The sequence below is a fragment of the Lacerta agilis genome, chromosome 7, assembly GCF_009819535.1.
Source record: "Lacerta agilis isolate rLacAgi1 chromosome 7, rLacAgi1.pri, whole genome shotgun sequence".
Lineage (NCBI taxonomy): Eukaryota > Metazoa > Chordata > Lepidosauria > Squamata > Lacertidae > Lacerta > Lacerta agilis.
In genome coordinates this window covers 80,310,196-80,335,078 of record NC_046318.1, presented here as the reverse complement: position 1 = coordinate 80,335,078, position 24,883 = coordinate 80,310,196, and the positions used below count along the sequence as shown (strand labels likewise).

The window sequence follows — 24,883 nt, the reverse complement described above, 5'->3', positions numbered from 1 at the left end:
CTCGTGCTTCGCTTTATCTCGCCCCAATAGTAACAATCCATTTACGGAGCGTTTCCTCTTTTAGGTGGTCAGCGATGGGGGCGGGGAGAGGCCTGCCCTTTGCAAGCCGCCGGGCGACTCCAACTCCCAGCAGCCCGCAGCCTGCGTGGCCAATAGCCGGGCATGACGGAAGTTGTAGTCCCGCGTTTGGCAGATGCGGAGGGGCGGGACCAACTTTCGCGTGGGAACTCCTGCGCGTGCGCACTCCGTCTTCGCGGCGAAGCGGCTGCGCAGTAAAGGCCTTCCCTCCCCGCACCGGCGAGTTCCTCTCCCTTCTGCCTTTGGGGCGGGCGCGCTGAGGAAGAGGCCGGGAAGAGGCGGAGCTATTGCGTCGCCCCGGCTGAGTGAGTGAGTGAGTGAGTGAGCCAGAGCCCCCTCCCTTTATCGCGGTGGGGGAGGGGGGAGAGGAGGGGGAGGGGCCGCCTTCGCCTCACAAACTTTCACCTGCCCCCTTCTCTCACACACATATATTTTACCTCAGCTGCCCCTTCCCTTCCGTGTGTCCCTCTATCGTGCACTCCTGAGGCCGTTATAATTACGAATTGTTGTTGTTATTTTGTTAATGTCATAAAACTAATAATACTGTAATCCTTATATATATATATATATAAACCTTCATGTCCCGGCTGGGGCTTGCTTTCTCTCCTTCACCGCCCCACGCCCTCTTCTCCCCGCACAGGAGGAAGAGGATTTTTTTTTCCATTGCTGGGGGGGAGGGGGTTTGGACTAGATGACCCCCTGGGGACCCTTCCCAACTTTGCCTTCTAGTGGTTTTAGGTGCCCTTCCCCACCCCACCTCTCCCTAAAGAAAAACCCCCAGGGTCAATGCAGGAATTTTCAGCGGGTGCAGCTTTTCCTTCTCTCCTGGGTGACAAGTCGAAATTCCCTCTAGGTTAGTGTAGCACAGGCTTCCTCAAACTCTGCCTTCCAGATGTTTTTGGCCTACAACTCCCATCATCCCTAGCTAGCAGGACCTGTGGTCAGGGATGATGGGAATTGTAGTCTCAAAACACCTGGAGGGCCGAGGTTGAGGAAGCCTGGTGTAGAGCAAGGTTTCCCCAAACTTGGGTCCCCAGCAGTTTTTGGAACACAACTCCCATCATCCCTAGCTAGACAGGACCAGTGGTGAGGGATGATGGGAGTTGTAGTCTGAAAACAGCTGGGGAAATCCTGGAGTAGAGACTCAGGTGTCTCCTCTGACCTCTTTTCTCCTCGCTGCACACTGGACACAGTATTATTATTATTATTATTATTATTATTTATACCCCATCAATCTGGAGGGGTTGCCATTTGTTTAAGAAGCTCCCTTATTTAAGATATTCCTAGTTACAGGGCTCCCAAAATTTGCCCCAGCAGTTTCTTAACCCTCGTGGCTGCTCCTGGCTTTCTATGTATATAGAACATCCTGTGTCTTTCTACATCTGAACATTCTATACAAGCAGCAAAGCATACTGTGAGAAATTTAAGTTTGGGAGCCAGTGCGGTGTAATGGTTTGCGTGTTGAACTAGGACCTGTGAGACCAGGTTTCAAATCCCCACTCAGTTCAAATCCTGTCTCTCAGCCTAACCTATCTCAGGGCTACTGTGGGGATTAAATGAGGAGAGGGGAGAAACATTTATGTCACCCTGAGTTTTTTGGGGAAAAAGGTGGGATATACCGGTAAATGCAATCAATCAATCAGTCAGTCAATAGATGATAGATAGATAGATAGATGAGGGACGCGGGTGGCGCTGTGGTGTAAACCACAGAGCCTAGGGCTTGCCGATCAGAAGGTCGGCGGTTCGAATCCCCGCAACAGGGTGAGTTCCCGTTGTTCAGTCCCAGCTGCTGCCCACCTAGCAGTTTGAAAGCACGTCAAGTGCAAGTAGATAAATAGGTACGGTTCCGGCAGGAAGGTAAACAGTGTTTACGTGCACTGCTCTGGTTTCACCAGAAGCAGCTTAATCATGCTGGCCACATGACCCGGAAAAACTGTCTGTGGACAAACATCGGCTCCCTCGGCCAGTAAAGCGAAATGAGCGCCGCAATCCAAGAGTCGTTTGTGACTGGACTTAACTGTCAGGGGTCCTTTACCTTTACCTAGAAAGATAGATAAAGAGTAACACACCATGATGTGGGATAGCCTACTTAGGATCTGATAACTTGGTTAATAAAGCTGAAGTTGACAATGAATTTGAAGAATATAGCTAATCCATAATCTGTTTGTAACTTCTAAAATGATGGGTATTCCTGCAACAATCTAACCGGAATTTTTTTTCTGTTAGTTTACGGGTGATGCAAAATGAGTGTCCCTGACTACATGCAGTGTGCAGAAGACCATCAAACTCTACTAGTTGTGGTCCAGCCAGTTGGGATTGTCCCTGAAGAGAGCTTTTTTAAGATCTACAAGCGGATTTCAACTGTGAGTCAGATCAACGTACGCGACTCTCAGCGCATCCTTTACATCCGCTATAGACATCATTACCCACCGGAGAACAATGAATGGGGGGATTTTCAGACGCACCGCAAAGTGGTGGGACTCATAACCATCACAGACTGTTCCTCTGCAAAAGACTGGCCTCAGACCTTTGAAAAATTCCACCTTCAGAAGGAAATATATGGCTCCACACTTTATGATTCTCGGCTGTTTGTCTTTGGGCTTCAAGGAGAAATTGCAGAGCAACCTCGTACAGATGTGGCATTTTATCCTAGCTATGATGAATGTGAAAATGTAGAAAAGAGGATAGAAGACTTCATTGAATCTCTCTTCATTGTATTAGAATCCAAACGTCTTGACAGAGCCACAGATAAGTCTGGAGATAAGATCCCACTTCTCTGTGTTCCTTTTGAAAAAAAGGATTTTGTAGGTCTGGATACAGATAGTAGGTAAGTACCTTCACAAAATACAGATCTAAGATTTATGTCTCTAAAATTTATGTCTCTTGTCTGGCCAGCTAGAGGTGCTAGTCCCCTGCTATAGCTGGGGAAATACTGCTCCTGTCCCTCAAAGCTGCATTGTTGAAAATTTAAAAACAATGAGTAACAGGGTGCTATTGTTAACTGACACTTGTGAGCATTCTTGATAAACTTGTTTCTGATGTAGATGTAAGCCTGGGGGGGGGGGAACTGGCAGAATATTTTGAGGAAAAAAGATCTACCATGGGATTTTTTTTTTTGGGGGGGAAGCAATAATAATAATAATAATAGACAACTCCTGTTACCCCCCTCCCCAGGTTTGTACAGCTGAAATACTTTTTAAGACAAAACTTTGTTCAAATGAAGATTTTATGTAAAATAGTTTACAGCATTAAAGTATGGTAATTCCTTGTGGGTATACACAGGAATGCTATAGATTATCATCTAATACTGTAGACTTACACAAATGCATTTCTGCACCTAGAGAGTGCTGCCATCCGCATGTGAGAGAGCACATGGGGCATTCCTTTTCTTGTGAATTGCTGCTTGCTCTCTTTCGATGATCTTTCATTCAGTTTAGCGATATTAGAAGTATGCATCTCCTGTCCTACTGGTCTGGTCCCTCCTTTGTGGTTGAGCTTTTCACTTTCCCCCTCAAATGACTGATACAGTCTCCCTGCTACAGAAGTAACAGTTTAATTATGTACATGTGTACTTTGAATAGAATCCACCCTGTTTAATGGAACTCCTCCCCAAGAAAGTGAACATGAAATTGCAGCCTCAGACATTCATACTGTTGAGGCTGCAGTCCTAGGTATATTTACCTGGGAGTAAGCTCTAGTGTTTTTTTGTAAACGTGAACAAGATTGTTCCATTTTGACTCATTTTGATGGGTATGATGAAAGTACAAAACCAGAGGTGTAGGAGTCTGCTTTGCAGATGGGCTAGGACTCTGAAAGCCTCTACTTCCAATAGTTTTATTTCATTTATGATCTTGCAGTATTTTGTTTAAGTGCCCTATGGCTGTTCACTTCACACACAACCATTATGAAGGTGTTCATCTTTTTATTTGTTCAGTCAAAACAGATGCTGTCAATGACATATCCTGGATATTGTGGAATGAGAGAACACTCAAATACTAATGAGTGGTAACTCTAGTTGGTGGTCTCTCTGATCAGTCCCTAGTCCTAGTGAACTTGAGTCATATTGACACTATCAAGAAAAAGTTAAATATCTTTTTATGTGAAAGTTCATGTCCCAGTCCTATGATGCTTTACTCAGAGGTAAGTCCCACTGATTTAGGGAGCAGTCCTATACAGAAGCTGGTGTAAAGCAATCCATTGTAAGTTAAGCCAGCTGAACAAGCTTAGGATTCAGTCTCACCTCTCTGATCCTGCTCCCATCACAACCCCAGAGCACTCATATTTCAGAACATCCATCAGGTTTAGCTCAGGCAGCAGGGTCTTGGCTGAGCTGAGAGTGAGCTTGCATAGCCCAGCTGGAGATCCCCTGGATCCTAACCCACTTGTCCTGGCAGATCTTGCTATAGGATTGCTCCCTTAATGGTAAAGTCTCTTCCCCCCCCCCACCCTTTGTTGCACCTTCTTCCATCCCTGGCTTCCCCTTCATCTTCCTTGTTTCTATCAAGAATATTGTTTTCTTTTATGAAGTTTTTTGTGTAATATTTTGCCTGCTTTGTTAGATAATATTTGTGTTTGGTTTGCTATAGTTCTCATCACTTTTCTGGGAGATCTCATTGCGAATTAATTTTGATAATCTAAGTCAAAGTGCTCATATATTGAGTTGCTCTGATTTACCCAGGAAGTAACTTTAGCATTCCATGCTACCCCAAATTGTTCACTCTTTGAATATGGCTTAGGGCAGGGATGGCCAACATTGTGTCCTTCAGGTATTGTTTTTCCAGCATCCTTGACCACTCTGGCCTTGCTGACTGTGACTGATTGTAGTTGGAGTCCAGCAACATCCGAAGGGTACCACACAGGCTACTCCTGGACAACTATGTTATTCATGGACAGAAGTGAGGGGCAGATGGGGCTTGTCAACCTGGGAAGGTAGCCCATTTAGGAGAAGGAAAGCTCTGATCCTAAACCTCTGCTGCCTTATGGGATATCTTCAGGAGAAGAAAAGGATAAGGAGTAAACCCTAAGGCTAAGGTAGAAACAAGGCTTCCTCAACCTCTGCCCTCCAGATGTTTTGAGACTACAATTCCCATCATAGCTGTCAAGTTTCGGATTTGAAAATAAGCGATCAGCAGCCTCACCTATCCCGGGGACAGTCACATGGCAGTGGTGGGCGGAGCCAGAAGCAAAAGTGGGCGGCACTGGTGTGAACGCGCGCAGTAGGCTTACTGTATTTTGGAAACGCTGCCCGTGGGCTACGACGCCTGTAAGCGTGGGAAATGGCTCCCGCTTGCTTTGAGGCTGCAAGGAGGCGAGGTCTTCCCAGTCCCTGGCCAGCAGGGGGAGGGAGAGGAGCTGCTTCCTTTGAAAAAACGGGAAATTAAAGGGATATAAAAAATAAGGGATAGCAGCGGGAAACTGCTTGAAATAAGGGAGATTCCCAGGGAAAACGGGATACTTGACAGCACTGATTCCCATCATCCCTGAACCACTGGTCCTGCTAGCTAGGGATCATGGGAGTTGTAGGCCAAAACACCTGGAGGGCCGAGGTTGAAGAAGCCTGGTGTAAACAATCCCTAGACAGTTGGATGTATGCCTCCTGGCAACTGCTGCTGGTGTCAGATGTATTGCCTAGCTTTCCTTCAGACCACATCAGCGAGGTCGAGGGTGTGTGCGACTTGTTGTCTGGGTAGCCCAAGACCTCCATACAAACTACCCAGGCTTGTGACTCATGGTGGTCACTTCAGTGCTGCTAATGTAGCAATTTGACTTCACCCCCTGGAGGCACACTCCATTGTCTCTCAAGACAGATGGATGTCAACAGCAACCAACAACAGGCTACCCCAGACACCTGTGATACACTTAGAAGACATGTAGATGTATGTACCGGTCTCTAAAAAGCACAGACTTGCAAAGAAAAAGCAGAGGAAAGAAGAACATTTATTTTGAAAAGTGCTCTATTTTAGCTCAGCATTTGAAAGCCATATTAATCCCTGTAAACATGCTTTTGATTAAGGTACCACATGTCCCAGAAATAGCTTATATGTATTTCTAGCAGACACATGAATTCTTTTTATTTTCACTGGATTGTTAATATAGTAGGGACATACAGAAATCATACTGCGGGCACCCACAAACAATAGTCTGTTTTCTAATTTCAGGATTCCCCAATAAATGTGAATGATGATTTCCTCCCACCCCAAAAAGTATTTTTGTGTGTGGCTGTTATATGCAGTTGTTTCTTAAAGTTAGAAAAAGTGTATATTTCAGATTTTTAGGTGATAGTGTCTCATTTTAGACCATAGCAGAGAGGTGACAGCAGGTGTTTGAAATTATTTTTGTAAGTAATGTGTATATTTCAGATTTTTAGGTGATAGTGTCTCATTTTAGACCATAGCAGAGAGGTGACGGCAGGTGTTTGAAATTATTTTTGTAAGTAATGTAGGAAATTGCCTGTAGTAGATTGACATCATTAGATGTACTTGAAAATGTTGTACACACAAGTGAACATATTACCTTAATGAACTGCAGTTCGTCATGCATGAGGTTCACATCAGATACATAGCTGCTTCATTTATTCTGCAATTCAGGTAGATGTGATTATGGTGTTAGTTATTTGTATTGTGCTTCATTGGTAACAGATTAGCCAATTTATTTCTTTTTACATGGGTACATGCTATGGCAAGACCTTTAATGGTGTTGACATAACTGCAGGGCAGTCTTTGAGTTTATGTTAAAAAAAGAATAGATGCTTAACTTTTGTGGAGTTACTTCAGATTGGGCATGGTTCAGATGCAGTATTCTTCCTCCCCCCCTCAGAATACTGGAACCAATGCTGCTTTAAATGCTTAAGTCATTTAAATTGGAGCTTAGAGTTCTCGGCTGTAAAATGTAAAGAAAAGAACCAGTTAAATATACTCATTTTCAACACTATCTGTTCTCTGTGCTTCTTTTGATTCAATAACATTTCTTATCATTGGGTAACAACCTGATTCTGCCTAACCAAACTTCTATGCAGTTACCTCTTTTTCAACAATTGTCATTTCTTGCCCATTTAAAATCAATGATGAGAGTCTTAACGAAAGTCGGCAAGTAATGGAATCCATCAAATTTAGTCATACTTGGGGTAGACCCACTAAAGCCAATGGACAGCAGTTTAGGGAAGCAGTCCTATGCACAAGAAGCCTGCATGAAGCAAGCCAGTGTAAATTAAGCTGGCGTTAAGTTACATCAGATCAAAACCCTGTTCAGCTCTTCCTTAGCCAGGCAGAAGGGAAACAAGTCTTGAAAATAGTGTTCTCTGCTGAATTGCCAGGTCACATGACTGGGCTGAACAGGCTCCAGCTTAAGTTCCCCCACCTCTGGTCCCACCCCATCCATCCCCAAAACACCCTGTTTGGGGGGCTTATACCAACTTCTGCTCAGCTGGTGGTTGAGCTTGGATGAGTAAATTACACGGGTGCATCTTCAGCTGAGCTGGGGCAGGGGACTTAACACTGGCTGAGTCTGGCTGAACCTCAGAGCCTCTGCATCCTATGGGGTTTATCATGGCAGATCTTGCCGTAGGATCACCCCCTAAGTAATAACAAAATCGAAAATTCTTTCTAGTAGCACCTTAGAGACCAACTGAGTTTGTTCCTGGTATGAGCTTTCGTGTGCATGCACACTTCTTCAGATACCTGAAGAAGTGTGCATGCACACGAAAGCTCATACCAGGAACAAACTCAGTTGGTCTCTAAGGTGCTACTAGAAAGAATTTTCGATTTTGTTTTGACTATGGCAGACCAACACGGCTACCCACCTGTAACTCCCCTAAGTAATGTTCATCAATTTCCTTGGGTCTGCCCTGACTTAGTTGGATACAACCTAATATTGTTTGTGAAGCACATTTGAGGTTGGTTGAGAAATTTCAGCTCAGGTCTCCTTTTCCTCCTCTATTCCAGACCTGTATTCCCTATGTGGTATTTAAACACTTGTTGAAATATTGTCTACAACTGGAAGAATTGTGAAATTAGCTCTGTGAGCTCAATGGGACTTTAAGCCCTTTATGCAATAATTGTTCCTGTGAACTGAACTGCTTTTGAAACTAAGGGGAGTGTACTGGAAGGATTTTTTTAAAAAAAAAATTTACTTTTTTTTTTACTATGGCAGACGGCTACCTACCTGTAACAAAAACAGGTTGTCATATGACATGGGGAAGAGCTGTTCTTAGTATAGATTCTGCTGCAACTGGCAATCCTGTCTGTCAGGCTAAGCAGGTTTTGGGATCCAACTGCTGTTCATGGTGCTGAAGTAGTAATTAGCCAGATAACTCATGTTAGTAGATGACAACACCTGCCTTTTGTTGATATTGGAGATTTGTACTGGAAAGGTTTGCACTGCATTAATTGAGTAATCAGAGCTGCTGATCCATGCAGGGTCGTCTAACCAAAATTAAATTATCCAGGAACAGATGAAATTAATTACTCATAAGCTACAATCCTTTACACATCTGGAGTAAGTCCCACTGAACTCCACTGAAATTACTTGTGAGTAAACAGCCATAAGATTGCACTGTTAAAAACTTCTGTGTGCTGAAGCAAAGAAGGGGTTTCCTAACTCATTCACACATCCAATATTTGGTAGGTCACTAAGTAAAGAGTTATACAAAATATCAACTGTTTATTAAACTTGGTGGCCGTCATTAACAGGTTAGCTTTCAGTTCCCTGAAGGTGATACGTCTTGTGTTTTTAGACCAGAAAAGCCCTGTTTATATGATAGCTTATAACCAGAATGTGTGAGTTGACAAATCTTTTTTAAACAATCTTTTAGTATTGTAGGTGGATTTGGAGCAACTGATACATCGCTTCTTAAGCTACAAACTGAAAGCCAGGAACACACGCAGTTCCCACAGAACACAGTTTAACACAAAATTAATTACAGTGTCAGGTTGTTGAATTGTAGCTAACATTTTTGGTATTTGCTACTTCTTAGCATTTTGGTGAAATGGTACACTGATTCAAATGCAGTCATGTGTGCGACATTTTGTTTTTTAACTCAAAAGGCATCATCCACCTGTAAACATGTTGATGAAGATCCATTAATTTATAGTTGCTTTGCTCTTCTAATCTGTAATTCTAATGTGCTTTCTAAACATCTCACTTCTTCTGTGTATACATGGCTATTTTATTTCTAATTACTGTGTGTGTTTCTAATTTTTGTTTTGTTCCTTCCTTGTTTCTTTTCTCTCTCTCTCGTACTGCCCTGTGAGTGTGTTTTTGGGTCTCAAAAGGTAGGCTTTTGATCACATTGCATTTTTTAAAATAGCTAGTTTTTTGTGCTGCCTTCTTCCTTTGCCTCTGTTGCATACTATAGTGTTGCTTTTTGTGTCTTTATTTAACACAGCAATTGACTGTTGCTGCCTGGGCTCTTACTGAAGTTTATCCTTTTGGCATTTTGGTCTTTTTGAAAGTGCTGAGATTATTCTAAGTTGCCTTCTTGAGTTGAGGGCGGGGGGAAGAGGCGGGAGTAAGGAGAACTGTTTAAAACAATTATTTTTTTTTTGGTAGCTCCAGACACCCAGAGCTTGCAGGGTTTGTGTTTGGTTTGATTTAGGATTTTTCACGATCTAAAACTACAGCTATTATAATGCTCTTGCATATTCAGTTTCAAGACTGAATAGGTCCTCAGCCATGGAACTTGTTTTTGGCTTTCAAAAGCTTTCAACAATTGTAGCCAAGCATGCCATCTTAACTTGATTTTTTGTTGTTGAAATAGTTATTGTAACATTTAACATGAAAATACTCACTCATTTTGCATGATTTTCTTTTGCTTGAGAAATTTTAAAGAGATGATACTGGTAATCTATAATGACTTGTGTTGTCATTTAGGAGTGAACGAAACTGATAATTGTAAATCCAAAAGTACAGCGGCAGCAGTCTGATGTATTTAATATATTTTAATTGGGGTGCTTTCATAAATTTTCTAGTGTACACAACATCATTTGTTTGCAGCTACTTTTAAATTGTTCACTGAATAGGCTGATGGATGCAGAACCCACTCAGTGGGCATAACCAAGGGTACAGTGAGTGGAGTCTTGTGAATATATGAGTATAAACTATTTTTTTTTAAAAAAAGCTTTCTTTTTTGACATTTATGGCACTGAAGCACATAAAAATGCAAGTGGGTAGCAGAGGGTGATATCTTCTCCCTGACAATCACTTGCAGTGATTAGACTGATCGCATTAAAAATATCTGGGTTGTTCAGTTTGCACCTTCTTCAAATGTGGGAATAGACTTCCAGTTAAGTTGTGGTCTGACCTAGAGTAAATTGTAGTAGTGCACTACCACTTTTTATTTTCTTGTTTAATGGTTCTGTAAGGGTCTGAGGAGAGAAAAAAGAAAGAGGGCAGAAGAAACAATGTTAAGGAACTCATGAAACTTCATACTTAGTCAAATCATTGTATTGTCTACTCTCTGGCAGTAGAGCTCCAAGGATATTTCACAGCCCTCCTGCCTGATCTACTGTTAGCTGGAGATGTTGGAGATTTGAACCGGAAGTTGTTTGGATATGTCCTATCCCTGCCCTAAAGCTAATCCATGCAAAGGATCAACCTTTTTTCCTGCTTCATAAGGAAGAACCCACCAAGAGCTCAAATAGGCACCTTCCAGGATAGCATAACGTTTAGCTTCTAGCTCTGCTACACAAGCCATAGGAGCATGGGCAGATATATATATATAAATGAATTATGTGTTGCAGGTTGTGGCTGATGGTGTGTCCCAGGCCTATAAAGGCTGAAGATAACTGCCTTGCACTATGACAAGTTTTGTTAGATAGATATGCCATACCTGCACAGCACTGAACTGTATAATAAGCTGGTGGCCAGAGCTAGATTGCATGCTTTGCAATGCAGAATTAATATTATATAAAATCTTTCTTGAATGTATTGAAAGCCAGGCTATAGATAGTGGAAGTCTTGTCAGTCACTCTTCAGTTGCTAACATCATGGCAAATTCTTCCATGAGACTCTGTTGTTCCACATCCTTGGCTAACAAGGGGGGAAAGAAGGATGGATTCTTGTCTGCATTGTTTTCTGATTAAAAGTTCCATATCCAAAGTGTGGTTTCCCTACATGGGCTATATGTTGTTAACTCTTTGCCCCTGGGTGCAGTTAATTGCCAGGACACCTTCCTTGCATTTGCGGAGGTGTCAAAGGCTTCCTCTTCCAGTCACCCAGAGGTCACCTAGAGCACTGTTCTAACTAACTTTGGTCATTCATCCATAAACATGAGCAATAATAGCATGTGGTTGTTGTTGTTGTTCTTGTTTTTAAAGATGATTCTGCATCCCTGCATAACAATAATTTTTCACAAGGGGCATATTTTGTATTCAGCAAGTGCTGAAGAGCCGGTAACGTTGACTCTCCCTGCTGACTTGTATCCATGTGGTCCAAGACCCAGGCAGAGGGCCCTTCCATAGAGATAAAAGCAGGAGATGCTCTGTTTGTGTGTTGTGGACATGGGAGTAGATAGCTGAAGTGGGTTGAGAAGAATGCCAGTACAGAGAACATTGCTGCTCACATTTAGATGCTTATAAATGAAATGGTACTCAAACCATTTTGTAAAGAGCAAAACAGCTTCTGCAGGGGGTGGGTTTAGAGGAGTTTAGAGTGGTCTCCTATGACAAGACTTCCACAGAACTAGAGTCACTACAAAAAATGAAATGAAACAAAAGTATAGTTTAGTTGTTTAGTTTATTATTATCAAATGCTACTGGCTATTTTCTGTTTTTATTGCACCTATGGGAATTTAATATTACAAATATTGCAGGGGCCTCAACTTTCGTCCTTATAATAGCTGAATGTTAAAATGTGGTTATTTAGGGTGCAGGCAGCAACATGCGGCAATAAAATTTTCTTGAATGGTTTAACAGCACTGTTTTTTCCTAAATGCACTGAAGCACTTTTTAAAAAGTTTATTTTTTTTATTACTTCTTCCTATCTCATAAAATGTATACAGTTTAGGTAATACTTTTCTTTATGCTGTATTTACTATTGTTTTGTCTTAAAACACAAGCATACATCTTTTCAAACATACCACTGCTGTGTAGGGCATATGAAACGATCTTTCAATTAGCCGAAAATCTTCTACTGAGATTTGGACTTGAATTCTAGAAAAACTGTTTTGTAGGCACAAAACTTAATGTGTCTTCAAGTAAAAAATGCATCGTTTCATTACTGTTCTGTATGCATCAGTTTCTAAATATTCTGTAGAGGCATTTGTTGAAGAAATCCCACTTTATTGGCTATGGGAACAATCCTGTACACAAAAACTGTCATAAAGCAAGCTGGTATTAAGTTGACATAAAGTTATACCAGATCCAAACTCCATTGAGCAGCTGAACTACTACTGCAGTTCTGCCTATTCCTGGCAGAGGAATAGCAAGTCTTTAAAATAGTATTTTACTCTGGCTTGCCAGGCCACATGACCAAGCTGAATGGTTTTACAATGCAGCCTAAATCCCCACAGTCTGGTCTCGCCACTGCCATGCTTCCATAGTGTCTGTGTGGGGGGTTTGTTTTTTTTAGGGGGGGACTTACATTGGTTTCGGTTCTTCATTGAGAGAATTGCTTTTAATGAAATTACTTCCTTGCTGATATCTATTAATACTTTTAAATCTTCAGAGAGATTGAGTTTCAAACATCTTGCTATTCTGAAATTTCACGTTCTTCACATATAATATAGTCTTGCAGTTTCTCTCAAGCTGTGGAGCTAAGTTAATGCCTAAAAGTTCTGCTTTTGCTTTGCTCAGTTTATAACCTGATAGTACCACAAATCATAAACGATTTCATTTCACTAATGTAAAAAATAATTAAGCGGCTAGTGTCATCTGTCTCTATCAAAAGATTCTATAACTAACGCCGAGAAAATTAGCACAAATACGCCCAGGAACCTCACCAAAATGCTGGAGAGGATGCACCTCCACGGGCACATACTTCCATATGTGGTGGGAGTGCCCCAAAATCCAAACATTCTGGACAACAACCATACGAGAAATAAGCAAAATAACCAAACAAGTGCTAGAAACCACCCCAGAACTGGCTTTACTAAACATCTTCCAAGACAATAATGCCCACTTACAACACAAGGAACTCATAATCCACCTACTCTCAGCAGCCAGAAACATCATAACCAGACACTGGAAAGACCTGTCAGGAGCAAGCATGGACCAATGGTACCAAGTAGTATGGGAAACAGCCCTACTAGAAAAGTTAACCAGCAACCTAAAACTAGCACGGGGACAAACAGAAGAAGATACCTTCACCCCCATATGGTCCCCCTTCATCACACACACAGCTCAACAAGATAATGACAAAAATCTACCGGCAGCATACAAATCAATATGGCTAAACTGATCCAAAACACCCACCCACCCCACTCACACAGAAAACCAAAGATCACCACAGCTAACCACAAAGGAACAAGCACACCCTACGCCAATCGCGACCTCTCACCGCCAAGGAAACACAAGCGAACAACAGAGAACCAACACAAACGATGCTGACACCAAATCCTACATATACTAAGGAAAAAAGAAACATCGCCCCCCCCACCCCACCTTCCCCCCATCCCACCCACCTCCTCCCCCCCCTTTCTGCCTAATGTCTCAACAACCAAAAATTGATCTGTAAAAATGTTACATGGAAAAATGCGAGAGACACTGTACACTTGTAAACCAAGAAAATCTCTAATAATAATAATAAAAAAAAGATTCCATAACTGTTAAACCACACTTAGAGGTTGTAGTGCAAGATCCCATGAGTGGCTTTTGTGGAATCTCTGCCATAGATGTGCAGTTTTAATTGAGCGAAAGTTCTTCATTGATCTTGGAAATTCTATCTGAAGGCCTATTTGAATTTGCTTAAGCAATGCTCAGCTGCCTCACCCTAGCAGAACACCTTCGCTAGCCAAGCGCTTCCATGATGTCAGGTCAGCTAGTGGCATAAAAAAGAATGGGACAGACACAGAGGAGAGTGAAGAGGTCAGAGGATAATGAGAGGCATGTACGTTCTTTGGGTGACGGTTGCCAACACTCAAGATAGCTTGCACTGATACAACTATTGCTAGTGTTGCATATACAGAATGTGGTTTTGCTTCCAAACATGATTTATTTTATTATTATTATATAGTAGTGGCTATCTTTGTTTTTTATTTATTTAGCCTTTTACATTGAGTACATTGATGGCTGAAACAGGTCTGTCTGCTCATTGCTGAGCAGAAACGGCTATTATTTAATCAGCTTTTATCTCTCACGGTTGTATCCTGAAGTTGGGGAGCACAGGGTGGCTAAAGATCTGTACATGATGGGTAAATTGATAGAGAACCGTTAAAGCAAATAAATCTATTGCCTTCTGGTATACTGAGGTCAATGAAACTAATCGATCTCTGTATATTTTGTGTTCTAGACATTATAAGAAGCGATGCCAGGGTCGTATGCGGAAGCATGTTGGTGACCTATGTCTGCAAGCTGGGATGTTGCAAGATTCCCTCGTACATTACCACATGGCAGTGGAACTTCTCCGTTCTGTGAATGACTTTTTGTGGCTTGGAGGTGGGCAAAATGAGTAACAAAATGTAACTGTTTTTAGAAAGCTTTCTTGACCTGGGTTGCAATCTGATTAAATTATATTTGGAGCAGATCCATTGAGATCAGTGGATATATGATTTATATCCATTTTCTGCCTTTACCTGCTACAACTTAGATGGAAATTAATTCATGTTTTAAGTCTTGGTAATGAAACAGAAGTGACCTTAACTTCCATAATAAATCCGTAACAAATTGCGATCCACTGGGCTGGGTGCGGTAGTGCACACCAAGGGAACTGTTGCAGGGAATAGCAGGTTTACCTCCTAGTTGTTCATCAATTGTAGTTCTGCTTCATTGTTTTGAGTGTATAGAAGGGGTTGCCAACCCTTTTGGACCAATGGGCACATTTCAGATTAGAGAGAGTGATGTGGGCAGCGGTCACAAAATACCCTTTGGGGTTGTGAATTTTGGAATAGGAGATTATGACATACTGCATTCAGGTTCAGTCGCTAGCCTTGATTTCTATGCATGACATGTATTTTGGAGAGAAACGTGACAGCATGTGAGCCTGTGAGTGATATTTGGTTCATTTCTGTATGCATAATGGATGCTTGTAACATTGGAATCTCTACTTGGTATTTCACACACCCTGTCTATGAAAGGAATGGTGGATTTTAAGGCAGTGCTTTGAGACAACAACAACAACAACAACAACAACAACAGCAAATAATTTTATTATTTATAGCCCACCCATCTGGGTTTCTATTGGCCTGGGCCAACCTCAATATCTGCCTATATTTCTTGTACAATTGAAATCACATGAGTAGGCTTGTGAGATTGCTGCCACTTAAAATACTGTTTTTAATCTGTAGCTGCTCTTGAAGGATTATGTTCAGCCTCGGTTATCTATCATTATCCTGGAGGCACAGGTGGTAAAGTTGGTGCAAGAAGAGCACAAGGAAGTTCACTTCCTGCAGAGGCAGGCAACAGGCACAGACCAGGTAAGCAATATATTTGCTTTTCTTGGAGGATTTTCTCCCTAGTATGTTTGGCAGTTAAGTATTTGGCAGGCTCTGGTATTTCCCCTGGGCATCAACAACCATCATGGGATGATGGGAGTTGTCGTCCACTGCCATTGGTGGGGCTGTAGGTTGACCGCTCCTGATGTAAACAGACGATGCTAAGCTAAATCCTCTCCACTTAACCGTGGGGAAGAGTTGCAGTGGAGCACGTGGCTACCCACTCTCCTCTGGGGACAGGGGATGAAATCCTGCGTTGCCGGAGGATCCCGCCCACGTCATTAACCAGCCAGCCAATCCGCTGGCTGGGGGTGTGTGGCTGGGACCAATTTAAGTGGAGGCATGAGCCGGAGAGCTTTCTCTGGGCTTGCTTCCTCAATCTTCCACCCTCCCTCCCTACTTGCAGTTTTTTTCTTAACTGGCCTTGCTATGGACCTCGGTTGGTCGCTGTTGAGGGGCCTGGTAGAAATTTTTCCACTTGGCAAATTGGCATGGCCCATTTGATTTTTGCCTACCTCATAGCAATCGTCACAACTTTGTAAGGTTTTGGGTGACCTTACGATGAGGGAGGGGAGATGTGGCCATCACCTGCCCCTCCAAGCTTAAGGATATTCCGTTAAAGGAATCCAGGGGTGTGGATCTTGTCCGAAGCCCGGGGCGGGGCTAGGGCTATGCCACGACCCCTTGGGAATCCTGGGGGAGCTCAAGTTGGTTTGCATTGATGGGGCTCCCCCTTCCGGAGGTTTACCCTTACTGGACTCCCTGCCATAGCTGTCAACTTTTCCCTTTTTTTAAAGGGAAATTCCCTTATTCCAAATAGGATTCCTCGCAAGAAAAGGGAAAAGTTGACAGCTATGCTCCCTGCGCAACGGGCAGGAGTCAGATATAGTTGGATCTATTCAACGCCTAAGCTAATACCGCTCACATTCTGTAACCAATAAAGTTGTGGCCAAAATTTGCCCAATAACATTAACCAAATATCTGTGTCCTGGTGTTTTTTATTCATCTTCGAGGGGGTGGTTACGGGGTCTCGACACGCAAATGACCCAAAGGTCTAACTCATAGCTTGTGCAGAGTCATCTGTCAGGCTGTAGGAAAGTATGTGATAACAAAGTTTATCAAAACCACTCGGCAACTGATATATTCTACCCAAGTTTGTTTCAATGTCAGTAATGGGTTTTTCTAAGAATTCTGCAAATGTTTGGCATGTTTTCAAATATATTTAATAGCTTGTTTTGTTTTGGAAATATAGAAGGTTAATGTTGTCACTTTGATTTTCCTTTAGGGGCACAAGAAGTTCTTATTGATCCAGGTATACTGTCTTTATTAATCCGCTGTGTCAATAAATATATTTATTTGTGTTAATTGTTTTCTAGTTTTTATATGTTTTTTTCTAGAATTCCTTTTTTTATTAAAAAAATAGTAGTTTCCACTTCATATAATCTTTAAATCATTTTTTATTTTCCTTTGGAGAACAGGCAAATTCATTTAAAATGTTGCATACCATTAAGTGGTGTTTCCTTCTGCTTGGGCAGTACATTTCCTTGGTTATAAAAAGATCTTTAGTACTTTGCATTGAATTGTTAATTTTGCCAGGGATTATTTTATGTGTGCTTATATTATCAAAATAAGATACATTTTTCAACTTTTTGTGCAATTAAAAAAAGAAATTAATCTAATTGTGTAACAGTGAATCAGCATACTGATTTTTATTTACATTCTAAATTTTTAAAAAGCTTTGTACATTGCTAAAACTTACTATTGGTAGAGTTAATTTGTCTTGAAAGGCTTCTCTGAAACATTTTTTGGTCTGCTTTGCTCTTACCCAGGTGTCATTAACTGGTAGCGATTGTTAATTTGAAATTTCCTGCTTTCTTCCAATGCAGGAGCCCTTACTTCAAATGGCATTAATGCAGATACCAGTACTGAAATAGGACGGGCCAAGAACTGCCTTAGCCCTGAAGACATCATAGATAAATACAAAGAGGCCATTTCTTGCTACAGCAAGGTGATGTTGCTACATTATGAGAGATTTTGATGTGTGAAATAAAGGCAGTCAGCTTCATTTTGAGCTGCACCTCTGGTAGTGGGCACTTGATTTCCTGTAAGAGGGTACAGTACTTCTGATGGGATTACAAGATAGTGATGGTGCTGTCAAGGTGCTAACTCTATAAACTAGCACCTATATAGGTGACTGCTGAAGTTTCCTAGAAAATGGCTTTTTAAAGTTTAAATTTGTGGTTTTAGAGTAGAATGCTTACGCACCATGCAAAGGTGAACTAATGCTTACAATGATAGCAATGAAATTATGATTTATCATTGCATAAAGATTTATTGGATTTGTCAGATCCCTCTCCCTTTTCCAGGAAGGAGATTGAAAACTTTCAATTCTGCTTTAACTAACTATGGTTTACTGTTAAATCTGGAGCTGGACAAACTGGGGATAGCCTTAGCTGCGGTTTAGCGAAACAAGCGAACTTTAAACTGGTTTATGATCCTGGCTTGTTCCAGTAAATCATTGGTGGGGAGTGTCAGAGGGCTGCCCTCGCTGGAAGGCAAGGAGTTGCCAGGGCTTTATCGGTATCGCGAGCCCCTACCTCAGCTGCTGAGCAATTCATCTTCATCCAGTGAGGGAGGCAGTGATCCCTCTAGTGGGGCGGGGGAGATGGGAGCAGGAAATAGGAGTCAGGGCTCTGACAGGGGAAGAGAGCCCTCGCACCATGCAGAGGCTGGAGGGGAAGCACCTCTTCTGTCTCCCCATTTGCGCAGGGGGGAAAGACGTAGAGGGGGTAGGCGGGGGTTCCGCATCCCGTGCCTTTTATGCTGGGTTAAGAACCGGAAGGGATAATTCCCGGACTCTGCCGTAGGATGAGCTGGACGTCTTTTTTCTTAGCTGCACTTTATATATCTGCACAATAAAGAAACTTAGTTTCAGAAGTTTCTGCGTCAGTCTGGTTACTCATGAGCAGCCACTGAAAACCTTACAGGGAGCCTTCTGCTTGTGAGCCTAATTAGGTCCACCAGGCCTTGGAGGTTGACTCCCTAGGTGGTTTTGGGGAAAACCTTGCCCGCTTTTTCGTATGACGTCAGGCTTTGGAAAGTTCAAGGAAGGATTTTCCTTTGCAGCCACAGCTTGAATTTAAGCCAGAGATGTATAGGAAGAGCTGTGGCTGCAAAGGAAGACTGTTCCTTTGCAGCTGTAATTGGGACTTTAAATTCCTGACATCATATGAAGTCAGGTGAGAGAGAGGTGGGTGGCCCTGTTCATCTCTCAAAGTGCCCTCCAGATGGTTGGTTACTGCTGGATCCAATTCACCCCTGCTGCAGCAAACCTTAATTAGACTATCCCTATTTTATGGTTTGGACATAACTGAAAATAAAGTAAAAAAATTCTTTTTTCTTGATACTGTGCTGAAGAATGAAGGAGGTGAGAGAGCGAAGCTCATTTATGTAACAATAAAACCATAGCCTAGCTTTGTTCCTGAATTCAGTCACACTGTTTTATTTTAACTGAAAAGGCCTCTGAAGGAAATGCAAATCATTGCATTGCAGTTCTGGCCCTACACTCTGCAACTCTTGCTAAATTTGTGAACTTGGTTCCAATGCTTTGGAAATATTACTTTTCTCTCTCCAGAGGCTCCAGCCACATTTGTTGTTACAAATAGTAGCAATTTTTTTTTTTTTACTTTCGCCTTGTACTTAGATTATCTCAAGGCAGTGTACAAAATGTAATAAAAACATCTAAGTTAAAAACGGCACAGAAAATAACACAAAATGGACACCCCTGGCTATTCATCCAGCTGGGAAAGCTTGTTGAAAAAAATAAAGTCTTTAGTTTGTTGTTGTTTTCCAGAAAGTGGGCACCTGTTGTATTTCAGAGGGACTGTTGTTCCACAGAACAGAGGCAGCCATGGTGAAAGTCCTGCTCCGAGTTACTGTGGAGCAGGTTTCTGATATGTTTGGAACTTGAAGGAGAAGTTCTCCTGCAGACTATCTCAGCATATAGGGATAATTAGCCCCTTTCCCAAATGATTTGCTTTGAATGCAGGTGTTTCCTGGTTCAGTTTCCTGCATGAAACCCTGGAGAGCAGCTCATGGTCATTGTAGGCGATACTGAGATGGATGGACCAATGGTCTGACTCAGTATCAGGCAGCCTCCTGTCTGCCAAATATTTTTGGTTTTCTTTGGTACATCACTTAATAATATTTCAATCCTCTATATGTTTTTGTTTTACAGTACAAGAATGCTGGTGTAATTGAGTTGGAAGCCTGTGTGAAGGCCGTGAGAGTGTTGGCAATACAGAAAAGAAGCATGGAGGCTTCTGAATTTCTTCAGAATGCTGTTTATATTAATCTCCGTCAGGTGAGTACACTCTTTATCTTTCAACTAAGAATGGATTGACTTGGTTTTTTGAACTTTTTTTCCCTAATTAGCATCAGTGCCGAACATTCTCCCTTGCTTCTCTCCAACCTTCAATTGCCACTTTAGTGCTGTGGGAGGCATTTGTCATGTTACATTGAATATTCTGTCATTTCAGCTTGCCAGATAGGATGATTCCGCTCTCCCCCCACCCTTGTGCTCTTCTGGGATGTCTATTGACCCCCCTCCCTGGAGCCAGTTGTTTTTGGAGGGCAGGGCATGCATGGCAAGAGAGGAGCAGGAGAGAAAGCCCCACTGTGCAAATGCAAGTCCTTGCGTAGGGTTCCTGTTGACAGAACTCATTAGGTGAATTTGTTTCTGGCTTGTATGAAGCCAGAGTTCGTTACATCCAAACTGGGAATTCTGGCTTATTGTCAGTTAACAAGCAAGGATGATAAGCGGGGAAATGCTCAATGTCATTTATCAAGCAAGGGTAATCTTTACTTGTTTCCTGAAATTAAGCCAGAGTTTCCCAGTTTGTGTGCATTGGTAACACTCACTTAATACAAGCCAGACGCAAAGCACTGAAGTGGTGCTTGAGGAGAGGAGAGCTTGGCCTTGACAAATTGTTCCCAGCTTGATAAATCATGCTTTATAAAGCCAGAAACGATAATTTAAATTGAGCCATTGTTTGATAATTTCTATAACCCTACATTTGAAGACTCAGTGCCATTTCAGATAAAACCAGTTCAAGTGAGGATCCAGTGAAAAAGGATTTATTTTGGAGAAGCTTGAGCATAATTATGCATAATTGAAACGTGCATTGTCAGAGCATTAGGGAAGAAACTTAACTATTGTGCCATTATTGAAATACCTTAATAGCGCTACTCCACTGTATGATTTCCTATAAGGTACATTACAACTGTTTGACCCATTCCAGAAATGAGTGGAGTCGTGAACGCACAGAGGCCAAGTGCTTTATTTTGATGGGGTGGGTGTAATATTGTTCTTTAAGGTAGTTGAAATGGAGGACTTGCAGCAGAAGTGACTGAATTTGGGAGGAAATGGTTACAGAGAAGACAAAGCAGTGAATATTTCCAAATATTTTGTAATATCAGTTTATGGTGTCTGTTGAATATGAATGTGATCAACCAAGTGTTGAGGTGGATAGCTCATTTGATTAGAGCATGTTTCTGACAGTGCCAAGGTTGCAGGTTTGATCCTGGTAAGGGACAGCTGCATATTCCTGCATTGTAGGGGGTTGGACTAGAATGATCCTCAGGGTCCCTTCCAACTCTATGATGGTTATCCCTAGTCTTTAGGGGAATTTTGAGTGGAACTCCACTCACCTTTCCTTTCTGAGCATTTGTCATTTAAGGTGTACTGCTCTCATTTTATTTTCTTCAGACAAAATATTTCTCTAGAGGGTTGGGGAAAATGTCAACAGCGGTTGCGGCAGGCTTTTGTTATGCTTATGTTGTATATTTTTCACTAGGGGTCAGCAGTGTAACACTGTAGGAATTGGTTATTGCTGTGGCTGGAATAATGCTGATATAAAATCTTATTGCTTAACAGCCTCTTGAGTTAGCCAAGCAAAGGAGTTTTCTCTTGCAGGTTTATTTCTGTCTTAAAATATTCCAGTCAAACAACAGAAATAATGAGCCCTGATGGGATTTGATATAACAAACAGAATTTGTATTGTGGGTTTGTGGTATTTGATGCCCTGCAAGATTCTTGTTGCTCATTGCCCAAGTTGGATACCCAGTTAGACTATTTGCTGAACAATTTATGAAGTTAGAACTCTTAGCTATGTAGAAAACTGAAATGCCATCTGGCTTTTCCTCCTGAATTTCCTGGGAATATGTGATTGGGATCACTTTCTTTTGCATGCTTATGATATTGCTGTCTTTTGCTTAGGAGCTAAAACATATTATGTTACTTCTGTATAGGTGTTGTTGTTTTTTAAAGCAATTGTCAGCTAGTACTGTACTCACCATCAACATTAAAAATTCAGTTCTCAGAGTACCATATAGTCCTGGATTCAAAGGCTTGGCTAGCATCAGATAAGGTGCTTGTGCTAGCCAAGTGGAATGTTTGGCTATCTTTTCCCTCCACACACCTGAACTCTGTGCTGCTCACTAACTGCTTTTGAAACTCCTGTCAGCTTCATAAGTAGGTTGTCAAGTGGTGTGGGGGCTGCTGTATGAGCAACCCAGTTCTGAAGCAATTTTGGATTATGGAACTAGTCAATTAGTTCAATCATTACTGGAATGGATAAAATAGTTCTAATGCAAAAGGTAAAGGTAAAGGGACCCCTGACCGTTAGGTCCAGTTGCGGACGACTCTGGGGATGCGGTGCTCATTTTGCTTTACTGGCCGGGGGAGCCGGCGTACAGCTTCCAGGTCATGTGGCCAGCATGACTAAGCCGCTTCTGGCAAACCAGAGCAGCGCACGGAAACGCCGTTTACCTTCCCGCAGGAGTGGTACCTATTTATCTACCTGCACTTTGACATGCTTTCAAACTGCTAGGTGTGCAGGAGCTGGGACCAAACAACGGGAGCTCACCCCGTCGTGGGGATTCGAACCGCCAACCTTCTGATCGGCAATCCCTAGGCTCTGTGGTTTAGACCACAGCGCCACCCGCGTCCCTTTTTAGTTCTAATGTACCTTTCAGGAAATCATACAGTGGAGTAGCACTATTAAGTTATTTCAATAATGGCACAATAGTTAAGTTTCTTCCCTAATGCCCTGACAATGCACATTTCAACTGTGCATAATTGTGCTCTAGCTTCTCCAGACTAAATCCTTTTTCACTGGATTCTCACTTGAACTGGTTTTATGTGAAATGGCACTGCTTGAGTCTTCGAATGTAGGGTTATAGAATGCCTTCTTTACACTACTATAAAACTGCAAAACTGCATCTATGATACCTTAGCTATTATAGACAATTTTATATGCACGTTAGATTAAAATGATCTTAAATATTTCTACAAGTGTTAATATCAAGTCTTTAGGAACCCAAAACATAGTTTTATCTGTTGTACTATGATAGTCTTCTGTTTTTCCAGGAGTCTGTTAGAATCCAGCCAATCTTTTGTTGCTGCTGTTGAGATTTTCAGGGCAGTGTGTTGCAACGCTTTATATAGACTTCAGATGAATTGTTTGCATTTATTATTTCCTTACTGCATCCTGCCTTTCTAGCTCAGCACTTGAGCCACCTGAAGTGGCCAGCATGTTAAAAATACAATGACCACATACTGAAAACAGGCTGTTTGGGGCGTAGCAGTTGACCATCAAAACCAATACTTGTAATAGAACAGAGCTAGCAAAATCAACCAACAATATACTGACAATTTTTGGGAAATACAGGCTATGCGGGGGGGGGGCATACATTGGTTCTGCAGTCAAGGATTTCATTGTATTCTCTTTCATGGCTAACCAGCAAAATACATACATTCCTGCAAGGGAGAACTGCATACTTAGCAGCAGGAGGTTTCAGATTGTTTACCACTACAGCTGCTCACACTATCAAAGAAGAAAGCTGCTTTTGGATTATAATGGAGTATAAGTAGCTGTGATTTATCTCCGGGATGCATGCATTTCTCCAGAGTCTAGTTGGTCATTATTTTATTGTTTTATTACTGTCCAACTGCCGTTTCATTGCTTTTCCCTTTAGGATGTCACCTTGCGCACACTTTAGGTTTGGGCTCATTTCTTTTTTCTTGCCTTTTTATAAAACTGTGCAGCAGTCTGCATGCTTGTATGTATGATATGTCAGCAGGTTTCAGAAGAATCTTTTAATGAGTAAACTTTTTTTCTCCCCCCCCCCCCCAGCTTTCTGAAGAAGAAAAAATTCAGCGTTATAGCATTCTTTCTGAGCTTTATGAGCGCATTGGATTTCACCGCAAATCTGCTTTCTTCAAGCGTGTGGCAGCAATGCAGTGTGTGGCACCTAGCATAACAGAGCCAGGGTGGAGAGCCTGCTATAAGCTGCTTCTGGAGACCCTTCCTGGTTACAGTCTATCTCTGGATCCTAAGGATTTCAGCAAAGGTACAGATTATTTACAAACACCCCCCTGCCCTTAAAAAAAAAAACCCTCAAAACCCTCATTGTCTTGCTTGCATCAAGCTTAGCAAATAAATGTACAGAAGTCAGAAGACTGAAGTTTGAATTAGAGGCAGACATACCAAGCAGTGAGCTCCACAAATTTTACACATACGCAGTCATGAGACAAAGCCAGGCAATAAAATGCAAACTGTAAGACACATTGTTCTGGTTTTCTTCTCCTTCTTCTTTTCGGTACCTGTGATAGCCCTATGCTGCTCAGAAACCTTGGTTATTATTATTGTTTAAATGTGTATTGTGTTAAATACTGGCAGAGGTGCTACTTCAGGTTTTATAGAGGGGAGAGGGCAAACATGTTTTTGTGGAGATGGGGAAGATTCATGATAAGGTCTGCTCTTGAATATGTTCAGGCTGAAAGTATATTATTACAAATGCCCTGTGCCCTCTTTCCGCCAAGCAATGGCCAGAGCGCATGGGGCCACAGGCACACACACAGGGTCTGTGCCCCTTTGGAGAATAGAAGACATGGTGGAGACTGCCGTGCTTTAAGAAATAGGGTTTATTTGCCTCTTTACACCTTCGGTCTGCATGGAGGGAGTCCAGATCTTACAGCATGGCCGAGCCCCAAAGCATTTCAGATAACCTCCACTCTTCCCCACAAAGATGGATCTCAGCCATACTTCCTCCTTCTCGTGCCCAGAAACCCTTGCTTCAAACCTCCCTTTTCCTGCCCCCTCAAACACACGCCCCATCACCTTGGTAATATCTCAACCCCCCCCAGGCCAAAGGTTTCCT

General features: G+C 42.1%; 1 protein-coding gene across 3 annotated transcripts in view; it reads left to right on the top strand.

Annotated features, from left to right (window-relative positions):
* The first annotated feature begins 288 nt into the window (after positions 1-288).
* The window catches only part of TRAPPC9 (trafficking protein particle complex 9), a 250,915-nt gene continuing 226,320 nt past the window's right edge, over positions 289-24,883 (top strand). Inside the window, exons 1-8 of one of the 3 annotated variants that reach the window (XM_033155897.1) lie at positions 289-383; positions 2,305-2,905; positions 14,521-14,666; positions 15,515-15,643; positions 16,947-16,973; positions 17,548-17,669; positions 19,899-20,024; positions 23,857-24,073. In XM_033155897.1, coding sequence (XP_033011788.1) covers positions 2,322-2,905; positions 14,521-14,666; positions 15,515-15,643; positions 16,947-16,973; positions 17,548-17,669; positions 19,899-20,024; positions 23,857-24,073 — 1,351 coding nt within the window. In that variant the 5' untranslated portion in view covers positions 289-383; positions 2,305-2,321. Of the gene's footprint in view, positions 388-2,304; positions 2,906-14,520; positions 14,667-15,514; positions 15,644-16,946; positions 16,974-17,547; positions 17,670-19,898; positions 20,025-23,856; positions 24,074-24,883 lie in introns of all 3 variants that reach the window. The other 2 variants (XM_033155898.1, XM_033155899.1) reach the window with 2 other exon arrangements.